Source organism: Poecile atricapillus, chromosome 2 (assembly GCF_030490865.1).
Source record: "Poecile atricapillus isolate bPoeAtr1 chromosome 2, bPoeAtr1.hap1, whole genome shotgun sequence".
Classification (NCBI taxonomy): Eukaryota; Metazoa; Chordata; class Aves; order Passeriformes; family Paridae; genus Poecile; species Poecile atricapillus.
In genome coordinates, this window is record NC_081250.1 from 63,765,739 (window position 1) to 63,787,758 (window position 22,020).

Below are 22,020 nucleotides of genomic sequence, written 5' to 3' on the forward strand. Positions count from 1 at the left end.
AGGAAGAAAAAAAACCCCACAACATTAATAAATAATAAAATAAAATAAAAACGCAGAACTAGTGCACCGCAAAGAGCTCTGGACGCCGCTCCGTTCGCACGTCACGGGCAGCCGCCTGTGCCTCAGCGCTCGACGATACCATCTCCTGGCGGGGGCGGGGGGAAAGTTGTTCCTCCCCTGGCGCTGCGCTCCCCTGGTAAGGCTCTTCCCCCCCCCACTCCTCCGCAATAAGTGGGAGAGGCGAGGCGCGTCCCCGGCGCACGCGCGGTGAGCGTTCAGTGCCCGCCGCGATGGAGGAGGCGGCGGAGCGCGGCCGGGCGGGCGCTGGCGCTGGGGCGGCGGCGATGGCGGAGGGCGGCAGCGCCGGCGGAGAGGAGACAGACAATGCCAACGGCAATGCCAACGGCAATGCCGCGTCCTCACCACCGCCAAGCTCCCCTCCGGAGGGCGGCGGGACGAAGCCACTGAGCGCGGCGGAGTACGCGCGGCGCGTACACCAGTGGCTGTGGGACTCGTACTGCGGGTACCTGGGCTGGCAAGGCTGCCCACCCGCCTTCATCGCCGCCGCTGCCGCTGCCGCCGCGCAGCCGCCCCCACCCGCCGCCGCCGCCTACTACAGCCCCTTCTACCTCTTCGCTCCGCCGCCGGCACACACGGCCTCCGCCGGGACGGGGCCCCGCGCCCCCGCCGCCGCCACCCCAGCCTGGCCGGGAGCGGCGGGCGCGGTGTCCCCCCTGCCCAGGGCGGCCTCCGGCAGCGCCGCCGGTACCAGCGGCAGCGGCGCCTCCAGGGACACGGGGCGGCCGGCGGGTGAGTGGGGGCCGGGGCTGGGCCGCTCGGCCTGGGGAGGAAGAGGAGGCTGATGAGAGCCGCAGCTCCGGGAAGCGGGATCTGGAGAGGGAAGCCGGATCTGGAGAGGGAAGCCGGGGGTGTGCGACGTTGGGAGTCGCTGCGCTTCCGTTGGCTGCGGCCCCGGGCATGTGTCTGTGCCTTGTGACACAGGGTGACAGCCCTAATACCGAGGTTGTAAATCCAGAACCTGGTGCATAAGCAGGTTTGGGGAGATTGACTTGCATATACAGCTTACAGCTTTAGAGCTTGTAAAGATGTTTTCATGTATAGGAAGGAGTTGTTTTTTTGGTTTTTTTTCCAGTGGAACGTATTCTTGTGATCACAGGCTTGTAATACCTCTAGCTTTAGAAGTAGCCCGTTTGGATGATGAAATCTAAATTAGTTTTGGCTGTTTTAGTGGGCTGTTGGTGCTCACATAAAATAATTCTGTCAAATGCAAGCAGAGAAGTGAAAATATGCTGACATTGGACAAGCTTAGGCGGTGGGACCCGAGATAAACAAACGTCTGTTGCAGCTGTAAACATTGAAGGCAGTGCACAGCAGGAGTAAAGCAAACTCACTCTGATCGCATCAGAGGTAAAACCTGGAGCAGCAACAGCTCCTCACAAGTCGAGGAGCACCTAGGTCACATTCCGTGAATGTTTGTACCACTGTGAGCAGTGGTAGGAAATTGTGGAGGAGAGCACTGCTGATGCGCTTTGGAAGAAAGCCAGAGCTCGTTTCTCTCTCCAGGACAAAGTACGACATTGCTGATCTGTGACGTTTTTTATAAGCTTAGTGGCCAATGTGTGTAGAAGATGTTTTTTATTCCTTTTTCCTTATTTTCAAGTGAAGGGAGCCTAGCTTCTGAGCTTGCTTCTTGCTTATTTTTTTAAGCAAATGTTGCTTAAACATGGTTAGAACACAAAATATTATTTTCTGTAATTATGCTCTGATTCTGTTATAGTTTGCTTGTGAACTTATATTGCCAGTCATTAAAGGAGGGTTGGGCAAAGGATAGGCTGAAATGATTCTTGGATTTTTACCTGTTTTTTCAGGAGATGTTCCTTATGAACCTTTTTCACCAGGTTCCTTATATTAAAGGTAATTTAAGGCATGAATAGCATTTCATGTTGTTGAATGTGATTATTCTGAATATTGCATACTACTGCAAGACAATTGGCCTTCTTAAGGGGACTAGATATGTGATGCAGTGATACAATACAGTTACAAAGACTGTTGTGCTGATGCTTTGGCTTCAGATTGCAGATGGGTATATCTGGAACAGCTAAAGTGATTATGTCTCCTTCTTCCCTGCTGTAGATTATTGCCCACACAGCAGGCGAGGCAGGGCAGGTCATGTATCTGTCCCTGTGCCAATGCAGTTTACAGCCTGTGTGCTTATGTAAGCTGAAATACATGACAGCTTATGTTAATTTTGCAGATCTTAAACTGGGATGTCAAAAAGTGGGGTTGTTAACTGCCTCTGCCACTCCAGTCTGCCTGCAGGTGTGTGCTAGAGCAGCACTATTTAACAGCACCCTGGGCAGTGGCAGGTTCTTCATGGGCAGTCACCATGGCTTAAGACACTTCCTCTCCTGGTCCCTGCCTGTCTTGCTACAGGAGATTACTGCTCATCCACTGGGAACAGTAGGGCAAAAGGTTCATTCAGGCCCCAGCTGCCCTGCGGCTGACTGGTGCAAACCCCTGTTAAGCACTATGTGGTTGCAGGATCCTAGACATTGAGCTGGATGGATGTTGTATTTGGCTGTCCTTGCTGAATAAATAGTAACCCTTGGCAAAAGAGTGGATTTCTGATATAAGGAACATCTTGAATCACTGCAATGTAAATCTGTCAGAGTCTAAGGGTTGCCAAGGTTTCTTAATGTGATGGAGTTAAATATAATTTGAATATTTACTTTCCTAGTCCCATGTAGCTTCTTCTTTGTGCAGCCATTTAATTTAATTTATTCAATGGTGAATAAATCAGTCTCTGCCACCAACTTCAACAAATGTGCTGCTTTTAACAGAGCAAATGAAGGCTTTCACCTGGTGCTGTGTGCTCAAGCCAGGATTGGGAGACTGCCTATGTTCCCTCCTGCCATAGTTGAAGAATCTCTTACTAGAATGCAACAGACAACTTGAGCAGGCTTTGATAGTGCCAGTGGAATCCATTTTAGTATTATACATGTACTGGTTTGATACTGGCCCAGTGCCAGGCACCCACGAGTGATGACTGGGCAAAGGATGGAAAAAGAAAAAAAGTTAACAAAGGCTTCATGAGTGAGATGAAGACCAGGAGGAATATTTCAAGGGCAAAACAGGCTCAACTTTAGTTGTGAAGTGAAATTTATTACTACAGAATCAGAAGAGGATAATGAGAAGTAAAATAAGCCCTTAAAACACCATTTTCCCCTCAGCCCCTCCCTCCTTCCCACTGACAGTGCAGGGAGACAATGCATGGGGATTTTGGTCAGTTCATCGCTGAGATTTTCTTCTGCTGCTCCAGGAGAGGAGTCCTTCCCCTGTGAGGCCGTGGGGTCCCTCCCAAAGGAGACAGTTTTCTGTGAACTTCTCCAGCCTGGGTCCACTCTCACAAGCAGCAGCCCAACTGCATCTGCTGCAAATGTGAGTCCCTCCCACGGACACACAGTCCTCCCAAAACTGCTGTGATGTGGGTCTCTCTTCCGATGGGGTCCAGTCCTCCAAGGACAGGCTGCTCCAGCCTGGAAGCAGGGGCCTCCTCTCTCCACTGGGTCTCCCACTGGATCACAGCCTCCTCCAGGCATCCATCCACTCCAGTGTGGGCACCTCCCCATGGGCTGCAGGTGGATCTCTACATCCCCTGTGGATCCCCATGGGCTGTGGGTGGATCTCTGGATCCCCGTGGATCCCCATGGGCTGCGGGTGGATCTCTGGATCCCCCGTGGATCCCCATGGGCTGCAGGGGCACAGCTGCTGCACCATGGTCATCACCACGGCCTGCAGAAGAATCTCGGCTGCAGCACCTGGAGCACCTCCTGCCCCTCCTTAGTCAATGATCTTGGTGTCTCACATGTTCTAACCTCCTCCTCTTCTCTGACTAGAAGCAAAACTCATGACTTCGTTTTGATTTTCTTAAATATGTCATCACAGGTGGCATTACCAGCCTCCCTCAGTGGCCTAGTTTTGGCCAGCAGCATGTCTGTCTTCAGAGCCATCAGCCATTGGCTCTGTCGGACATGGTGGGAAGCTCCCAGCAGCTTCACACAGGAGCCATCTCTGTGGCCCTCCTGCTGCCTAAAACCAGGATACATGATATTATCGATGCAGAGTGATCAATGCAGCAGGCATGAAACAAAGCTGTATAAACCCAGGTATGTTAAATAAGAGCTGACTCTTACCTGATCACTGCCTGATTCTCCTTACTGCATTTGAAAGTGCTGTGGCCTTTTGTCTTGGCTCTCACAGCTCACAGAGCCATGGCTGGCAGCAACAGTCTCAGCAGCTGAACTGGGGAGGCTTATTCTAAATGAAATTTGATGATGGTTTTTTGACACTAGAGAATGGTGTGATTTTCTTTCCTCTTTTGTCCTTTCTCTGTGTGGGGATAAGTATTCTCAGAAACAGTAAAAAACTAGTCACTGCCACAGGTTCTATCTGGTAATAGAAGGTTATTTCTAAGTGAAGTTTTGATGTGAGTCATTGCAGGTTTCATGTGAGTGTCATGTTTATGCTTTGGGAAATAGAGGAGTAGCTGGGTCCAGATGAAATTATTTTGCAACATTATTTCTTGGAAACTTTCTAAGACACTTAATGTTTTCTGTGTTTAAACCACTTGAACCACAGAAGCTTGTAAGTGATTCCTTACTTTGTGCCCATTTGCACGTGGCCAGTTAAATAGGAGAAATGTGTTATGTTTTCTGGCTGGGGGTAGAGCAGTATGCTGTGTTTTATTTTAAGTAGTCTGTAGAAATGTTTATGTCAAGTATGATTTTTGTCCATTCTTGCTTGTATTTGAATGGAAATAAAATAGGCCGTGTTTTATTCTGTGAATTGATACTTGGTATACAGGGAAGCTTTGGTGCTGAGGGATAGAAAAGTTATGGTAGGTCTAATTTTCTTTTTAATGTGACCTCTCAGACTTACATAAATTTGTTCTCTATGAGGTTATTCTAAACAAAAGAACACAGAAACTGATGCATCTTCAGTGTACTTCAGTTCTTTAGCAGGGTATGATTTTGCCTGTGATCCTAACTCAGTTCTGAAAGTTAAAGTTCTTAAAGAAGCTGCTTCTCATTCAACTTAATTCAGATTATTTTTTATGCATACATTTTTAGAAGTTTTTTTGAAGAACATGTGAGCAGAGCTCTTGATTATGTTCTTGCAGAGAGGTTGATGTGGTTGTACTTCACTAGATAGTGTTAACTTTGTGTTAGTGCAGTAAAATCTGGGTAATGTGAACTATTTCTGTTGCAGGTCGGGAGTTCCTTATCCCTTCACTGGCACACAGGTTCATAGCAGAGATGGTGGATTTTTTTATTCTGTTCTTTATAAAGGCAACCATCATTTTAAGTATTATGCACCTCAGTGGAATAAAGTAAGTTGAACGATTTAAAGCTTTGTTACATACAGCTTTAAGCTTTTCATGCTCTTTGAGGTGTCAGGTTGTATTTATGGTATGTTTATGCATATGATATGATTAAATAACTGACAGAAGTTCAGTCAGTGGAGGAGAACCACCACTAGGCTAACTTGCTTGTAAATACATCCTGATTTTGGGTCAGCTGATGGAAACACAGAATTTGTACAGGTCTGTAGGCTCACAAACTCCCTACTAAGAAAAGATTAGACTTGCACATTTATGGGGGGTGGGGAAATAGCAATATTATTAAAAAGTCCTTTATAATTTTCAAAGAAAAAACATTGACAAACTTTTTAAATGGCCTTTGAAAATGTACTGATCTGTACTGATGCTGTAGATCCAGCTGGGAAGAAGTGAATTTTCTGTATAGTGTCTTCCATGGTGCTGTGTTTTAGATTTCTGACCTAAACAATGCTAGTCCCCCTGCCTGCCCCCCCCCCCCCCCCCCCCCAAAAATCTGATCAAGCAGATCAGATATATATGTACTTTTAAAATACAGCCTGGTTGCTATGAATGCTGCCAGACTGCAAGCTTCACTGGGTGTAAATTTGGTTTCTTAAAAAGTGCAAGTAAGCTTTGTGTGTGTATGTCAACCATACACTGGACTGAAAGATTTCCCATTTCACACTTTTTTACACAGATGTACTAGTTTACCTCAAACACTTCCCTTTTTAACTGCTTCTTTACTGTAGATATCTTATTCCTTAACTCAGTTACTCTGTTTTGGGTTCAAATATTTCAGTCTGATTAAGAGATGAGATCTTGTTGTAATCAATAACTCCACTACTGAACAAACACATTTCAGAACCCATGCTTTCTGTTCAAGAACCATCCAAATGTTACTGTAAAGTGATGCTATACAGATAACATCTTCCAGACACCTTCACCTGCAGCTTGAAAGGGGTGTGGAAGAGGGTTAGATCCAAAACACTAAATACGTTGATGTAAATGATCGCTGTGTTTTGTTCAGATAAGAAGCAATTAAAATGCCAAACGTTCCTTTCTGTTTAGTGGCCAGATCCCACCTCCTGCAACCTGACAGCTTGTATTTCTTTTTTGCTGTTAGTAGGTGGAGAATGATACAAAGTGAAGTACTGGAAAGATGGGGAACAACTATATGTATATTGCTGCTGTAAAGTGATGAAAGTGTAATTTACAGCATTTTCAATATTAACAGTTTTGTGAGACAGTTGCTTACAGAGAGCTTCAGAGAAGTGTTCTGGGGGGGTTTCTGCTTGAGAGACATGGTGTGCTTGGGGTCAGGCTGAATTGTCATGAAAAACATAGGTCCTCACAGGCTCAAAAAAGACACTTCAGGCCAAAGCTGTATTGAAGGGAAATGCAGGTTGTGCTACACTGTTTTTTTAATTCCTGTGTTGTTTTGGGGTTTTCAGTCCTTAAGTCTGAATAAAGAGGAGGGCAAGTAGCACAAATATATTAGATAGACTGTTTTGAAGTGGCACTGCACAGTTCTATGTGAACCTTAATTAGATGCATGAGTGAAAAATTCTTGCCTTAATGTGTTGCAAGTATATCCATTCCAGGTATCAGATAAGAATGTTAAATCTGTGGAGTTTATCTTATGAAAATATGCCATTAACTCCAAATGGATGCTTCACCTAGCTCTGTTTGGCTAAATACCAAAAGGATTAAATTGCTTTGTTTAAATCCTCCTATTGCATACCAAGGTGCCTCCAGATGAGCATGGCGAGCAATAAAGAATGAGAATGAGGAACCCTGATGAGAACCTGACGATCATGCAGTGGAGGATTTAGGGCTCCCCTGATTCCTTAGGGAGATTGCCAACTTCTCCTTTGCATTCGTAAAGAGTGCCCTTTTCTTTTTCCTTGAGTGTTTGTGTAAGAAGATACTTGGAGACTTGGATGCCTTCCATTTATATCAAGTTAGATGATTATGTGCAGAATCTGTTTACCTCCCAAGAAGTGTGAGAATTTTCAGAACAATTCTGCAGCTCACTACCCAGGGACCCCATTGTACAAAAGTGGCAATAAAGAATGATCTTTTCTTAATGAAAAAGACAAAAAAAAACTAGGCAGCAATTCAGAATGAAAGTGAGTGTTCTGAATTTTAATGGCTTGTTTAGTATCAGAAAGGGCAAGGAGCTTTTGTTCTCTTACAATACCAGACTGGAGGGAGTGAATTCTGGTATTAAAGGGGTAACACTGGTATTGGGAGAAGGTTGATTTTAAAGTTCAGTTTTATTTTGTACAGGGACATCTCTAAATTTGCCATGCATTACATCATAGAAGAAATAGATGAAGATACGTCCATGGAAGATTTACAGAAAATGATGATAGTAGCTCTCATCTACAGGTTATTAGTCTGCTTTTATGAGGTAACTACTCATAAACATTAACTCCTGTAATTAATAGTTGTGAGTTGTTGAAGTAACAGTTTTAAAAACTAATGTTATCGTTGGCCAATAAAGTAAATCCTCTTTACGGTATTTTGGATTATGTTGAAGCTTATGATATTCACATAGTTCTGAGGATAACCAAGTTTGTGAGACTTGTCAACAACACTGGTGGTGTGTGGAATTGAAATAACCTTTCTCTTACAGATAATCTGTATTTGGGGAGCAGGTGGAGCAACCCCAGGGAAATTCTTGCTTGGACTGCGAGTTGTGACGTGTGAAACATCTGTACTTATTGCACCCAGCCGTGTGTTAGTCATTCCATCTTCTAATGTCAGTATGACAACGTAAGTGCTCCTGGCTCAGTCTCATTGCATTCTGGTTAAGTGTCAAAAGCATGTGACTTGGAAGTTCACCATTGCTTTGTTGTTGACCTTTGCAGTAATTAGACTGCAACAGCTATTGTCAGATTCTGTGATCTGAGAATAAAATGGTAATTATTCAGTCACATGGGAGTATTTTTCAGGGTAGGTGGTTAAATCTCCTCTAGAGCTCAACTTTTGTGCTGTTCAAAATTTGGGGGCTAAACTTGGAAATTAACTACTAAATGTCAGCAGAAAAGTGAAAGTAGGGCACTGAACATTCTATTCTGATTTCAGGTCCACGGTACGAGCTTTGATCAAGAATTTTTCTATTGCATCATTTTTTCCTGCATTCATTACACTGCTGTTTTTCCAGCATAACAGAACAGCTTATGATATTGTAGCAGGAACTATTGTGGTCAGAAGAAATGGAGTTAGATGATACCAAAAAATGAGATTTCTGGACTGGTTCTGAACATCGCCTCCAAACCCCAGTGAATAAAGACCTACCCCAGAACTGAAATTGAGGTGTCTGTTGGAATCTTTTGCCCTAATTACATAGGAACTGATTCAGAAGCTAAAGAAAATGTATGGTTCCTGTATGATACCAGCAACTACCTTTGAAGTATTGGAGTTTTCATAGATGCCAAAGAAGTTTTGGAGAGAAAGTATGTATTAAATCCTGGAGTATTAACCTCTGATGAGACAAAAACTGTCTGCTTTAACTGCAGAAAGGAGCTGTTCTGTTTGTCTGTGGAAAGCAGATGCCTAGGAATACACCACCTTACAAGAAATGTTGCTTCTACAGTTTTGGATGTTGGCAGGTAACTAGAAAATGAAGTTCTTTTCCAGACAGTTGCCTGTCAAAGGATAAGTGGGAAGAGACCTGCAGTATTAGACAGCAAGGCAAATTATGTTAATTAAATTGCTATGTATCCAGAAGGAGAGTGGTTATCAGTGTCTTTTATTATTGCTTCACAGATCATATTCCCTCACCTTTTAAGTATTTTCTCACAACATTGATGTGAAAAGTTTCTTGCATGATTGTCTCAAGCACTGTCACTTACTTCACTTGTCCAAGCTAATGAAGAAGTGAAACAATAGCTGCTTTTTCCTGTGAGAAGGATGTGTTAACACTGCAGTGTTAGTGATCTGGTGTGTGTAAATAATTCTGGAGCCAGCAACAGTACAGACCATGCTAATCAAAGGTAACTTTTTTGCTTCTGTTTGGAGAGAAAGCACTTGTCTATTTCTTGCATATAATGCAGAGAAGAAGTGAATGTTTCAGGAGCATGCAGAAAACATTAAACTGCAATGTGTTATGGATGTAAATCTGCAGAAGTACAAATACTGGTTTTCACTTTATCATTCTGGCTAATTGTTTGTATATTCAGAATAATTTAAATACTGAATAAAGAAACCTAATATTTTGCATGACTACATTGCTTTGATGATTCATTTATTCTCATGTTATTAGTATCTCAGGAAAGGGATATAAGCAATACTAATGTTTAACTGAAATCTGAGTTTGGAACTCTTCAGTCACAGTTTTTGTGTGTTCCTCTTAGCCCTAACATGCCACTCAGTGGCTGAAGTTCTTGCCCTGCCTTCAATTTTGGACAATGGCTTGGTTACCACTCTTGTCTCCAGGCTTAATAAATTAAATCAGGAATGTGTTCATATGCTGCAATGTTTTTGTCTGACAAGTCATGTTCTGCTGTGTATGACTCTATTGTGCCTCCATTTCAGTTTTCATTTGGAATGATTCAGGACTAGATCCCATGCTTAATAGTTGCTAAATGCTATTTTGCCATCCATTACATCTCCAGAATGAGGTCATTAACTTTTTAGATAACTACTTTTAAATATTTATTTTTTAAGTAAAGGAAAAAAGATTGTCTTGGCTTGAACACTGTTTTTAGAGTCCTTGCTCAATCGCATTTTTTGAATACTGCCAGGGGTGGTGATCCTACTACTTACATGGATAGCCTCCATGTCCAGTATTTTTTTTTCTCCCAACATCCAGTCTAAACCTCCTGACACCAGCTTGAGGCCACTTTCTTGTCCTACCACTTCTTACCTGGGATGAGACTAACCCACCTAACCCCCCAACTATATACCCTCCTTATAGGCAGTTGTAGAGAATAAGGTTGCCCCTGAGCCTCCTTTTCTCCAGGCTAAACACCCCCAGTTCCCTCAGCTGCTCCTCACAGGACTTGTGCTCCATTCTTTTGAAGACTTAAGCACTGAGGTCAGGTGTGGCAATCGGCCTGACAAAAGCTAAAGCTATCAGAACCAACTTAAAAGTCCTTTCTAGGGTGAGTTTTGCCTATTCACAACAAGAACTTTAATTCTCTTTAATGCAGCAGTGACCTATAAACTAGAATTCAAAAGGGGGAGGAAGGGGAAAACAACACTGTCAGCTAAAATTTTATTACTACCAATTCAGGTATAAGGAAAGGTATTTCTTACCCTGCAGAAAAATACCACCCCTTCCACAGGAGGTAAAGACAATTACAATGCAGGAACACAGAGCCTATCCACAGAAACGTGTATAGTGTGCTGTTGGCTGGCTTTTAGTTTGTCTCTTATGCAAGCTGCGTCCCAGATACGTGCTTGTTTCTGCTTGATGGACAAGTTCGTGGCAGGTGAATAGGTGCTAAGGGGGAGAAAGTAGAAATCTGTGGCATTTTTCACTTCTGGACAACAGCTGCAAACAGTTAATAGCATATAATCTTTTCATGGCTACAGTGGCATGATCTGACTGCCCGAATAGCAGTGAGTGTGTGTGTGGTTTGAAAGGCGAGTTGCTGAGCATTTTCTGTTCCTAGAAAATGTTCTGTTTCCAGAGTGACTGGAGCCCTACACCTGAAAAGAGCAGTTGGCCTTTGCCCTCCTGTCATGTCCAGCTTGTGCCTGAAAGGCATCTCACCTTGTACTAGCAGCAGCTGCAGGCGCAGGGAGCAGTGCCAGGATGCATGGCAGAAGTGCCCCTGAAGACATTTACACCACTGAAGAGAGATGCAGGTCTCTGCCCTTCCATAGCTGGGAGAAGAATTCATGTCTGAGTGTGATAGACTTGGTACAAATTCAGCTGTGGGTCCCCTAAACAAGCATCTCCTCTCATTTTAGTAGAATAATGTCTGTTCTCCAAGAAGTTCCTGTAACTGCTACAGAAGTGCCCACCCCTATCACTCATTTACAATCTTTTCAGTTAGAACAGTGGTGAATCTTTACCCACAATAGGTTGGATTTTTTTAATAGTACAAAAAATTAACTGCAGTCAGCTGACACACTGATAAGCTGCTCCAACCTTCAGCCTACAATATAATTCTTCCTAACAGGAAATTCCTAACTTATTTAAGATCTTCTAAAATCAATGCGAAAAAGCAGAGGTTGAAGAAAGCACAAGACATTGCTCTGGTTGAGGGAACCACCTCATACAGTTACAGCTGGGGATGCCTTTATGGAGAGTTAAAATTGCCAGGTAATATTTCGCAGTTTTTATTGATGGCATTTATCCCATGGTTTAACATGTTAATTATACTGTAATAAACATGGCTTTAATATTAAACTTTTCCTTATTATCCAAAGTCACCACAGTCCATTTCAGTAAATATAAAAATATATACTTAATACTTTGTACAATACTGGTTTTTGGTCCAAACAAAAATGGATCAGAAAAGCCAATAAACTTACTTTAAGAATTCCCAATTTTAAAGATTTTCTAAATGGATTTAGGCAACTTTGAATAATGGGATTTACATAAAATCTGAGACGATACTAAACAAAAATGGCTGTAACACACAAAATTAAAATTTCAATTTCACAGATTTGTTATGCCAAAAAAGTACATAGAGAAACAAAATTGTATTTACACATTTCATAATAAAATAACAAGGCGAGACAGGTGATAAAGGGCTGTAAGAATGAAAATATAGAAATAGCATATAATTATTAAATGAAGAGCTACAGATCTAACAAGTCCTTAGCATGGATCATCCTTTAATCAGTCTTCCCCTATCAGAAAATTTTAGTGCACAATACACCCAAACTCACTCACTTCACACATACACCAGCACAAACTCAGCATAGAAATCATTCATTATCAACATTCTCTACTCTATACAGCATCCCTCGCTGATATAATTACAATTTCGAGGCGTCAGTAAACGCGGATGAGCGCACGTAGTGGTGCGGATGAAGAGGTATCAACAAGCCATTCACTGTGCAGGCTCTACTCAGCGCTACAGCCAGACCATGCCGAGTCAGTGAAAGAAGTAACTTGAGACTTTTGCTTGAGAACAGCCTTGTTGCCAACTTTACTTGCTACCAAAAAAACGTTAACAGGGAGAGGGGAGGGAAGGACAGGAAAGCTAAGTTTTATATTCCTTTAGGCAGATCTGACTTCTGACAAGCCAGCGTGAGGTACAATCCCAGTAATGAACAATTCAGGGTAGTAGCTGGACAATTCAGGATAGTAGCTGCTTCCAATGTTTTTGACGCTTTACCAATCAGGCGTTTACTTTCTACGTCTAACTGCAGTCTTTATCTTCCGACCAGCAACTGAAGATCCAGAGGCAGAGAAAACATTTTTCCCATTAGTCCTATTAAAAGAAATTAGTAGTTCAGAGTTTAGGACAGTGTAGCTGAAAATTCAGTAGCAGCACTGAGTAGATATTCCAGAATAACTGTTTCATAGTCTTGTCTCACTAGTTACCAGCTGGCAACAAGCAGCAAGTGACGAACAGGAGGAAGAGAGTTCCAGAAACCAATTAAATCTCTCTTATTCAGAAGGTAAGCAGCAGCATAATGGCTGGATACAGGTTCTACCTTTCAAGAACAAGACAATCTCACATGTGTTGATGTGTGACATTCCTGACAGCTAGGCTCCTTCACAGATAACGGTGCTTAGTTAGCCAGTCAGGTTAATACAAGGAAGGATGCCAAATTTAGTTTCAAACTCCAAGGTTCATCTGAACACCTCATGATTTAACAGCAGTAGAGGCTGAACACTGTCCACTGATATTACCCGAAGCTCAAGGGAAATTCTGATATGGTCTCTTACCCCACTGTAAATGCTGGAGGCTGGTTGAACGAAAATCCTGAAGTGCCAGAAGGCGGTGCAGGAGCTGCTGGTGCAGGAGGATTTGCACCAAAAGTGAATACTCCTGGGTTATTTGGAAAGCTGAAATTAGTAGTACTACTTCCAAACCGGAATACAGAACCTGGGAAGATGGGGTGGAAGCAGAAAGAAGTAAGAGAGCTGAAAACTGAGTTTATCCTTTCCAGGAAAATCCTCATATTCTTCCCCATTATCTTTAAAGATTATTCTTTTTACACATTTCTCAAGATGACAAAGTTGGGGGGGTGGTGCACCAGAAGTGTCAGATTACTACAGGAACAGCTTATTGAATGAATCCATTCACATAGATTGGGAAATTTTTTAAGTAATACTGCTGGCACACTGATAATTAGTTGTTTGCTAACTTCTGTGCCACCATTAAATTTATACCTGTGCATACTGAGGTTTATTAGTCGAGTCTTAAATTGTAAATTTACATTCAGGTAAACTTTTCTGTGTTCATGCAGTGGATCTGGGGACTTCCTTTCCTTTAATGTGCTAACTGCACCTCATCTGAAAAAACCCCAAACATTCCAAACATCAGAGCAAACTAATAAGTAATACGGAAAGTCCAGGGAGAACTTCACCTTTAAACTGCTACCTGATTAATGAAAGATCGACTGAGTACTGTGCTGTGCACTAATCTGCTTGTACTAATCTACTGATTAGTACAAAAATGTCGGTTACTTTTAATGGGGGCTATTTTGTAAAACATCTGAGAGGAAAAAAGGAGGCTTTTTCCTTTCAGTATTTGATGTGATATCAAACAGACATTCTGGCACTGCTTTTATTTTTTAATTATTACTAGTATGGAACAGGTCTTTCTTAAGTTACAAGGTTCATTCTGTGCCCCTTTCCCATGACATTTTATATGTCATTAGTAAAAAGATCTTAATACAGTCTTAACCCATGAATGTTTAAAAACCCTCCAAACAATTCTGACTGTATTTTATACAATGAAGCCTGTTCAAGTCAGATAACTAAGAATTTCTCAAATCAAAAAATAACAGTTTTGCAGTGTGTGTGCACAATCTTACCAGTGATTACTACTTGGTTTTCAATAGTTCCTTTTAATCATTAGGTTTCTAGAGAAAATAAAGCTCAAAATTTAGTTGTAGAGTTGCAACTTCCGTGTCTGCTAAGTCTCCTGCGGAGAAGGCTTACTGTGAAGCTGGACACCCCTGGCACATTGTCTCCACAGTCAGGACAGGGAGATAAATGCCAACCCTATAGCCATTATTTTTATGGAGGGCAATTCCTATATTTAAATACATGTGCAATGCCAAAGTCGTCTTTTTCCATATAATTTATGGTGCACTTCATGGAAAAGAAAATGAAATATATAATCTTTGAGAGCAAACGGGAAGAGGATGGTCGGCACTCACCAGCACTGGGGGTACCAGAGCCAAAAGTTGGCTGATTGGCTGCCTGTTGTCCGAACACAGAGGGCTGAGTGCTGCTTGTCACCGAGCCGAAGGCAGAAGGAGCAGGGTGAGAGCCAGGAGAAAACAACGTTGTCGACAGCGATCCAAAGCTTGGAGCGCTTTGCTGGCCGGAGCCTGGGCTTGGGCCAAATGCTGGTGGCTGACTGGCGCCAAAGGCTGGGCCAGCAGCAGGCGCTGGAGGCCCAGAGCCAAACAGAAACGAAGACGATGACCCTTAGGGGACAGAGAGGGATGTCAGCATGGGCCTCTTCCCTCCCACCCTCAAGAATGAATCCAGAAACAAAATGTTCTCAAGCCTCAGATCTGGTAGCTGAATACTCATCGTAATTCCTAACTACTTGCGTGAGCATATAAAACAGATACTACACCTCAGCCACAACAGGAATTTTCTTTTAAGCAACATGAGAAACACTGTGTTTATGAGTCAGGCAACATTAAATCTCAAATGCACTCGTTGCTTCTTCATGTTGTACAGACAGATTCCTACAAACAGAATGTTTTAATCTGTATTTAGTAAAAGCTGTTCCTACCACATACATGGAATATTCATTCAAACTGGATTTTCCAGACATTCAAAATACAGCTCCCGATTTCTTAGGACTAGGAGAACGTGTATCTTTTCAGCAATTGCACCCCTCCCCTGTTCAATTGCTTACCATTATCAGCTTCTGGAGGCCAAATCAAACTTGCAGTTATCTCAAAAACTTGGTTTACCACAGTAATTCTCTATCTACCATCAAAACAGACAACCAGCCCAATTGTTGAGCTGCATGGCCAGCAAAAATAATGAAATGCAACTGAACAGTGACTCTGAACGTACGTGGCAGATTTGCTATGCAGAAGGGACATTTTAAACAGCATTACTAATGCTCATGCAACAGGAAATACCCTCTAATTGCACCATTAACTTGGAATGGCTGACTTTCTTTCCAAGATGAGTTACATGGTAAAACTTAAGTTTCTGAATTTGTGAAGATGTTTAAATATGGTATCACCTACTAACAAAATTACACCAAAAGTTACTGATTTGCAAGCACTTTAAATTGATCTGTTGGTTGTTAGTAATTTAGTACTGTTTTTTCTGTTTCCGATACACAAAAAAGTGTGCAAATTGAACTTTTGTGACTGACAAAGTTAAGTCACCAGGATCAAAGTAGATTAAATGTATTTCCCTTATTGATTCAATTTTATTTCCAACATCCTGCATGGCTCATAGGAATACAGATAATTTGGTGGATTTAGTCTTGAGTCATGCATTTGTACATGCAATTCAGGAAGTGGAGTAACAAACATAAAACATGAAGAAACTCTGTATTTCTTATTGCTGTCTTCTCTGAATTTTTTCCTAGAAAATTAACATGCATTGGCCATGTTCCTTAGTAGAAACCAACCCTTAAGCATCATTAATTGCATGTTAAGGTATTCCATTTATATATACTTGCGAGGGAAGGACTTTGGCAAAGTCTGACAGTATTTCCAGGAATTCAGAGTTTTAGGTATAGGAGCGAAAACGAGTAATTCGCTGACTTTTAACTGTAAACACTGCACTAACAGTGATTGAAGAAATAAATTATCATTCTCATGGTGAAAAGCTCTTGTACAAATTGAAATCCAGTAAAGGTTTGTCCTTTGCATAAAACAGCTCTGGTGCCAGTTCATTCCTAAACTGTATTTACCACACTGAAGAATGAGCCCAAATTAACATTGCTGAATACAAAATCCTCAGTATTTTTCTCTACTTCCATACATTTAGCATGCATGTTTTCCAAAGTAACATATTCATGAAACACAACCTCCTTAGTCCACTACATAATGGTAAAAATGAGATAATGAGAAGAACAGCTATTTAAAACATACCTGTTGAACCTGATGTAGTTGTGGCTCCAAAAGTAAATCCTGAATTTGCTGCATTGGTACTGCTCTCTCCTGAAGCAAAGAGAAATGGAGTCAGAGTTGAGCCAGCGCTGGAAGATGTGGTTGCTGGTTTGTTTTCTTGAGAGAAGCCGAATGACTGAGATGTTGCAGATTCTGCTGGATTGCCAAAAACAGAGCTGGTCACAGTGTTGCTGGGTTGTCCAAATACAAAGGGAGTGGGAACTGGCTGAGGGTTTGAGGAAGAGAGGGTGCTGCCAAACACACCACTGCTGTTGGCTGAAGTGGTGGGTACCACTGTGCTGGAGGAACTGGAGCTCAAGAAGCTGAAGGATGCTCCTTGATCTGAAAAGAAGAAACACAGTTACTACTGAGTCACACAAACAGAGTTGAACCACCGAGAACTTTTCACACAGCAACCCTCACTGAAAAACTTTAATCCTCCAATGCAGACTAACAACAAATTAAAGGAATACAAAACTGTACAAAATGAAGTGATTTTTCTATCTTTGCAGCAGTAGAGAAACCAGCTGAGCTGCAAGTAGATGGAAATAAGATATTCCCTCTCTCTTTCCCTTTCACCACAAAAAATAACAGTAGCATGAGGCCTCTATTCTGCACCATATTACAGCTTTTATCACCAGCTGAGCTGCTACTACTGAGATGGTACAAATTCTGTGCTTACACAAGCAATGATACAGGTTCCTTAGGGTGTGGCAATTTCTTCTGTCTAAACATGTTAAAACTCACTGAAATCTACAAATAAATTGCCACATATTGTCTACACATCAACAACTAGAACTAAAGACAGGCTGCAGGTAGTATAGAAATCCCATAGATGTTGTCCAATACGGCCTCAGAGGTATTACTTGATAGACATGAACCAAGAAGTGAAAGCAAAAGATGTTCTGTTTACCGCAAGTACTGGTTGGTGCCCCAAATGCAAAAGGTGCCTTTGCCTGCTCACTTTCTTTTTCCGATGGTTTACCGAAACTAAAATTGAATACAGGTTTTGCTGTGCTCTCCTCTTTGGTATGATCAGCTGTCCCAGATGAAAAGATAGGCTGTGCCTTTAACTCTTCATTGTCAGCTTTCTTTCCAAATGCTAATGGACCAGCAGAAGTGACAGAGTCCTGCTTCTCTTCTGTCCTTCCCAAAACAAACTGTGAGGCAGGGGCAGACTCCACGCTGCTGAAAGAGAAGCCTCCCTTCGTTGAAACAGTTTCATCCTTTTTCTCGTCTGACTTCTTAAATGGCAAAGCAGGTGATGCTGCCTCCTTTTCTGCCATAGCTCCAAAAGTGAAGCCACCGACTCCAGTTTTAGTCTCATTAGTAGCTATGGAAGAAGTAGAACTTGTAGCAAAACCAAAACCTCCCAAAACTGGTTCCTCTTTCTTTTCCTGCTGTCCCAGACTCGTTGTTCCAAACTGAAATGTTGAAGGAGCCTGACTGCTTGTAGATGGAAGTCCAAAAGTAAAACTGTTACTTTTACTTTCTTTTTTGCTGTCTTCTGATTTAGAGTCTGAGGAAGAAACTCCAAATTTGAAGTTCCCTGAAGCAGTAGGAAACTTAAATCCTCCAGTCACAGTGCTGGACGATGCAGATTCGGATGCAATGCCGAACTTAAAGCTACTTTGTTCTCCAAATTTAAAATTTCCTGTGCTACCTAATGTTTGAGAAGATTCAGAGGATGATGACGGGACACCGAATGTAAATGATGGTGCTGCAGCATTTGTAGACACAGTAGCAGTACCAAAACCTGCAAAAATAAGCAACAATGTCAAGTTTGCAATACATGATGTAACACATGCAGGCTTTAGCTATATGGCTGGGATTCTAAGTCTCGAGCTTTTCCAAAGTCAAAACTGTTCAACAAAACACTCCCAACAGACAAGTAAGGAAACTCCACACTTCCTCTATACACATATCTTTTTGCAATGGTGCTCTTCTATGCAGCACCTGGCTTGGAAAAGTACACTGCTGAGTTCTTTGAAAGACCACAGTTTTAGTCTAAGCTCCAAATAAACACATAAAGGCTTGAAACAAATAACTATGTCACTGACACAAGCTTTCCTCTAAAAAACCCAATCCTTTTCCGGAGAATGGTTTTGAAAACATATGCACACAATCTTATTTAAGCAATATTCCTAATGGAATGGAATGGAATATTCCTAATTCCTAACAAATGGACAGTTTTGCCATACTCAAATTATTTAAAAAAAATAATCACTTTAAAAAAAGAAAAATAAAAAAGTTGAAGAATGCACATCCTTGTTCTCAGCAAGTATTACCTTTGAGCTCTGCTTTGGTGCCTGGCTTCGCATTTTGACAGGCTATGCATTTTGTGGCTTCTGCTTTGTTTTGGACCAAGCAGACCTCACACACCCAACTTCCTTCAGGCTTCTTGAATTTGTCTAAATCCAGAAAACCTCCAGAAGAAGCAGAAAATGCAGAAACACTGCTACTGGTCACAGGCACTGAACTCCCTGAGAAAGAAACAAGACAGTTAATCATCATGCTTAAATCATACACCAGGCTTTTAAGAAATGATCACAAATTGCAAAGCACACAAGTGTAACAGTAAAAAAACATCAAGCCACAAGTTGATTTGAGTCAAATACAATCTGAGAATGTAAACAATAGCAACACCTGGATTCTTTATAATCTATATATGAATTCAAGCACAAACTGAACCAGTGCCATTTAAACAACAACTGCAGTTCATAAAATACAGCAACACAGCCAATCTCAGATGTAAATTACAGGTACTGTATTGAATTAAAACTACTAAAAGAATTCCTGGTGACACCAATTACTGGTAGTCCAAGTTAGCATCACTCGAGTTAATGATCACTGTGAAATGATGCAAGGCTGAGAATTTACTAGGATGATTCATCAGCCAAGTCACAAGGACAGGACACATCCAAAATTATATAGTGACAAAAAAAAAAGAAACTGGAAGCGTCCAAACCCACAACTCTGTGCTCATCACAAAAACTACACTGCCTTTAACAGCAGCAGAAACCTACTGCTGCTGAGGTGTGAAATCCAACACTTGCTCTCTGACTTTTCTCCTCTGTAAAAGAAGATATGGCACTTGATGCTGCACCCCAAGAGCAAACTTCAGCTCCACAAGTGTCAGGAGTGGAGCGGACATCCCAAAGGCACAAAAGCATCACACAACTGCACTCTTCACCTACAGTGAACCAATGAGGGTGGCATTCAAGAGAAGGACACAAGATAATTTCTCAAATTCAAAGCAGTAACATTTCCTAGATAGGAATGGGTCTTCTTTTCCACAGTACATCCAGCAAATTTACATCCTCCCATTTTGTTTGCTTCACTCATCTCCTTGACAAACACAATGTAACTTTGCAATTCTCTGCACAGTGGTGGTCATGGAAAATCCTCACTTCCAAAATTCTTCCTCGCAATGGCCAGAGTCTTGGACAAAAGTGCTAGCTGACCACTCTGAAGCTGGAAGTCCATGAGAATAAGCTTCCTCTAAAATACATTATCTTATCTGAAGAAATTCCACTCTTAGTGATTATAACAATGCAATCCATTTGACAACTATTTTTTTTCCTCCAGGATGCATTTGCAAATGTGTTTTTGACATTAAATTATGTTAAGAGCCAATACAAGTTAACACTAAAATAATAATTTGTGCTTAGAAAAATTAATTGTCTCAAAATCAGTTCCAATGACATACAATGGAAAACAACCCAGAAATGAACTGAAGAAGGCGCCCATCTCCCCAAGATCTGTAAGAACCCTGACCTTCCCAAAGTTATCCATATTCTGAAAAGCTACCATAGGCATAGCTGAACATATGGTTATGTTTCAGCACAAGACAACTAGCCAAAGACTACACTGACTTGGAATCTGGCTTCATACCTCTGCTCAATTCCACATAAATGCTGACTGGAGACATTTTAAGCCATGTTGTGCAAAGACTGCTTCTACCTGTGTTTTGAAAGAGGAAAACAAAACCCCAACAAATCCAGTAGTTTTTAGCTCCTTGCAAGGAGTTTGCATTTTTCCCCAATAAAAATCAGCCAATTGGTTTTATGTTAATTAAGACATCCATTCAAGTCATCTTTCCTCACTAGCGGTAAAGCACGGTTTATTTGCTTCAGTTCAGCTCTGCACTAATACATTTCACAATCCGTTCAACTCATATGACAGGCTGGAATCTGGGCTGAGACCTCCAAAGTGCCTACAACCATTCCTGCAGAGAGCCACTAATCCATCCTGTCTGGCCTACAGCCATGCTGCTCAAAATATTTTTTATATGCAACATATTTTATTCTCTAAATAATGCACATAGACTAAGATTGAAACAACCGAGAAGAACAAACCTGGTTTCTCAGACTGACAAGCTACACATTTGCTGTCTTCTGCCTTATTTTGTACAAGGCACACTGAACAGTTCCAAGAGCCTTTCGGCTGTTTAAATTTGTCTCCAAACCCCAGAGTGACTGTTGTGCCCGTGCTGCTGGTGGTGGATGTCACTGTCACTGAGTTGTCCGTGACCATTGGCATTGTCAGAGCAGGCATCACTCCTGTTCCAGGCTTTGGTGTGTCACATGCTATACATTTTGTAGCTTCAGGTTTGTTCTGGACCATACAGGTATCACAATCCCAAGTGTTGGGTGCCGGTTTAAATTTGTCTTCAAAGCCCAGTGTCCCTGCTGTAGGGACTGCTGTCTTGGAGGAGACACATGGACTCACACTGATCGTCTGCTTCGTACTCTCAACAGTGGACACTTTAGCAGCTTCACATGTTACACAGTTGCCATCTGTGGTTTTGTTCTGCAGACATGGGTCATGTGTGTCAGACTGCCAGAACGAGGATGCTTGTTTAGAGGTGTCTTTTCCTGCAGAAAAACTACTTATTGCAGGCCTTGTATAGACCACTGTGCTCGTAACAGGCTGTGCAGATGAACAGGAGGGTGATTTCCCAGACATAAAGCCTAGTTTAAAAAAAGAAAAAAGGAGAGGTCTTACTGATGAAGTAAGCTGTACCCCGGCTGCATGGAAGTTACTTATAATAGCAGACGTTACAAATTTAAACCAAGTGTCAATGGTTACAACTATACATTACAACTAAGTGTAAGAGGAAGTCCATGGAAATCTTATCTAAAGGGATGAAATTTCATATGCTGAGCTGGGACACAACAGAACACTTATTTAAAGCTTGATTTAACTCTTCACTTCCAAGAAAGTCTTAAATACAGGTCTCATTTGTATCTGCCACTACAGTGGTAGATACAAGTATAAACAAATAGTACTGAAAGCTGATGATCTGTCACAGACTGGAAATAATCCAGTTTCATTTTAAGACACCATGCCCAATCGAATCAAATTTCTAAAGCTATTTCTGC

At 41.8% G+C, this 22,020-nt stretch overlaps 2 protein-coding genes across 5 annotated transcripts in view; one reads left to right on the forward strand and one right to left on the reverse strand.

Annotated features, from left to right (window-relative positions):
* The first annotated feature begins 275 nt into the window (after nucleotides 1–275).
* On the forward strand, nucleotides 276–9,631 carry FAM8A1 (family with sequence similarity 8 member A1). Its single transcript, XM_058830891.1, has 5 exons — nucleotides 276–810; nucleotides 5,290–5,410; nucleotides 7,688–7,811; nucleotides 8,037–8,176; nucleotides 8,489–9,631. Exons 1-5 carry the CDS (start codon nucleotides 291–293, stop codon nucleotides 8,631–8,633), a joined length of 1,050 nt encoding a protein of 349 aa, XP_058686874.1. The 5' UTR covers nucleotides 276–290; the 3' UTR covers nucleotides 8,634–9,631.
* A 2,048-nt stretch (nucleotides 9,632–11,679) lies between these two features.
* NUP153 (nucleoporin 153) overlaps nucleotides 11,680–22,020 on the reverse strand; it is a 44,508-nt gene continuing 34,167 nt past the window's right edge. For all 4 annotated transcript variants that reach the window (XM_058830884.1, XM_058830885.1, XM_058830883.1 and 1 more), the window contains 7 exons: nucleotides 20,995–21,609; nucleotides 18,925–19,119; nucleotides 17,550–18,392; nucleotides 16,619–16,978; nucleotides 14,702–14,974; nucleotides 13,260–13,419; nucleotides 11,680–12,798 (listed from right to left, as the gene is read on the reverse strand). In XM_058830884.1, the coding sequence (XP_058686867.1) occupies nucleotides 12,714–12,798; nucleotides 13,260–13,419; nucleotides 14,702–14,974; nucleotides 16,619–16,978; nucleotides 17,550–18,392; nucleotides 18,925–19,119; nucleotides 20,995–21,609 (2,531 nt within the window). In that variant the 3' untranslated portion in view covers nucleotides 11,680–12,713. The remainder of the gene's footprint in view (nucleotides 12,799–13,259; nucleotides 13,420–14,701; nucleotides 14,975–16,618; nucleotides 16,979–17,549; nucleotides 18,393–18,924; nucleotides 19,120–20,994; nucleotides 21,610–22,020) is intronic.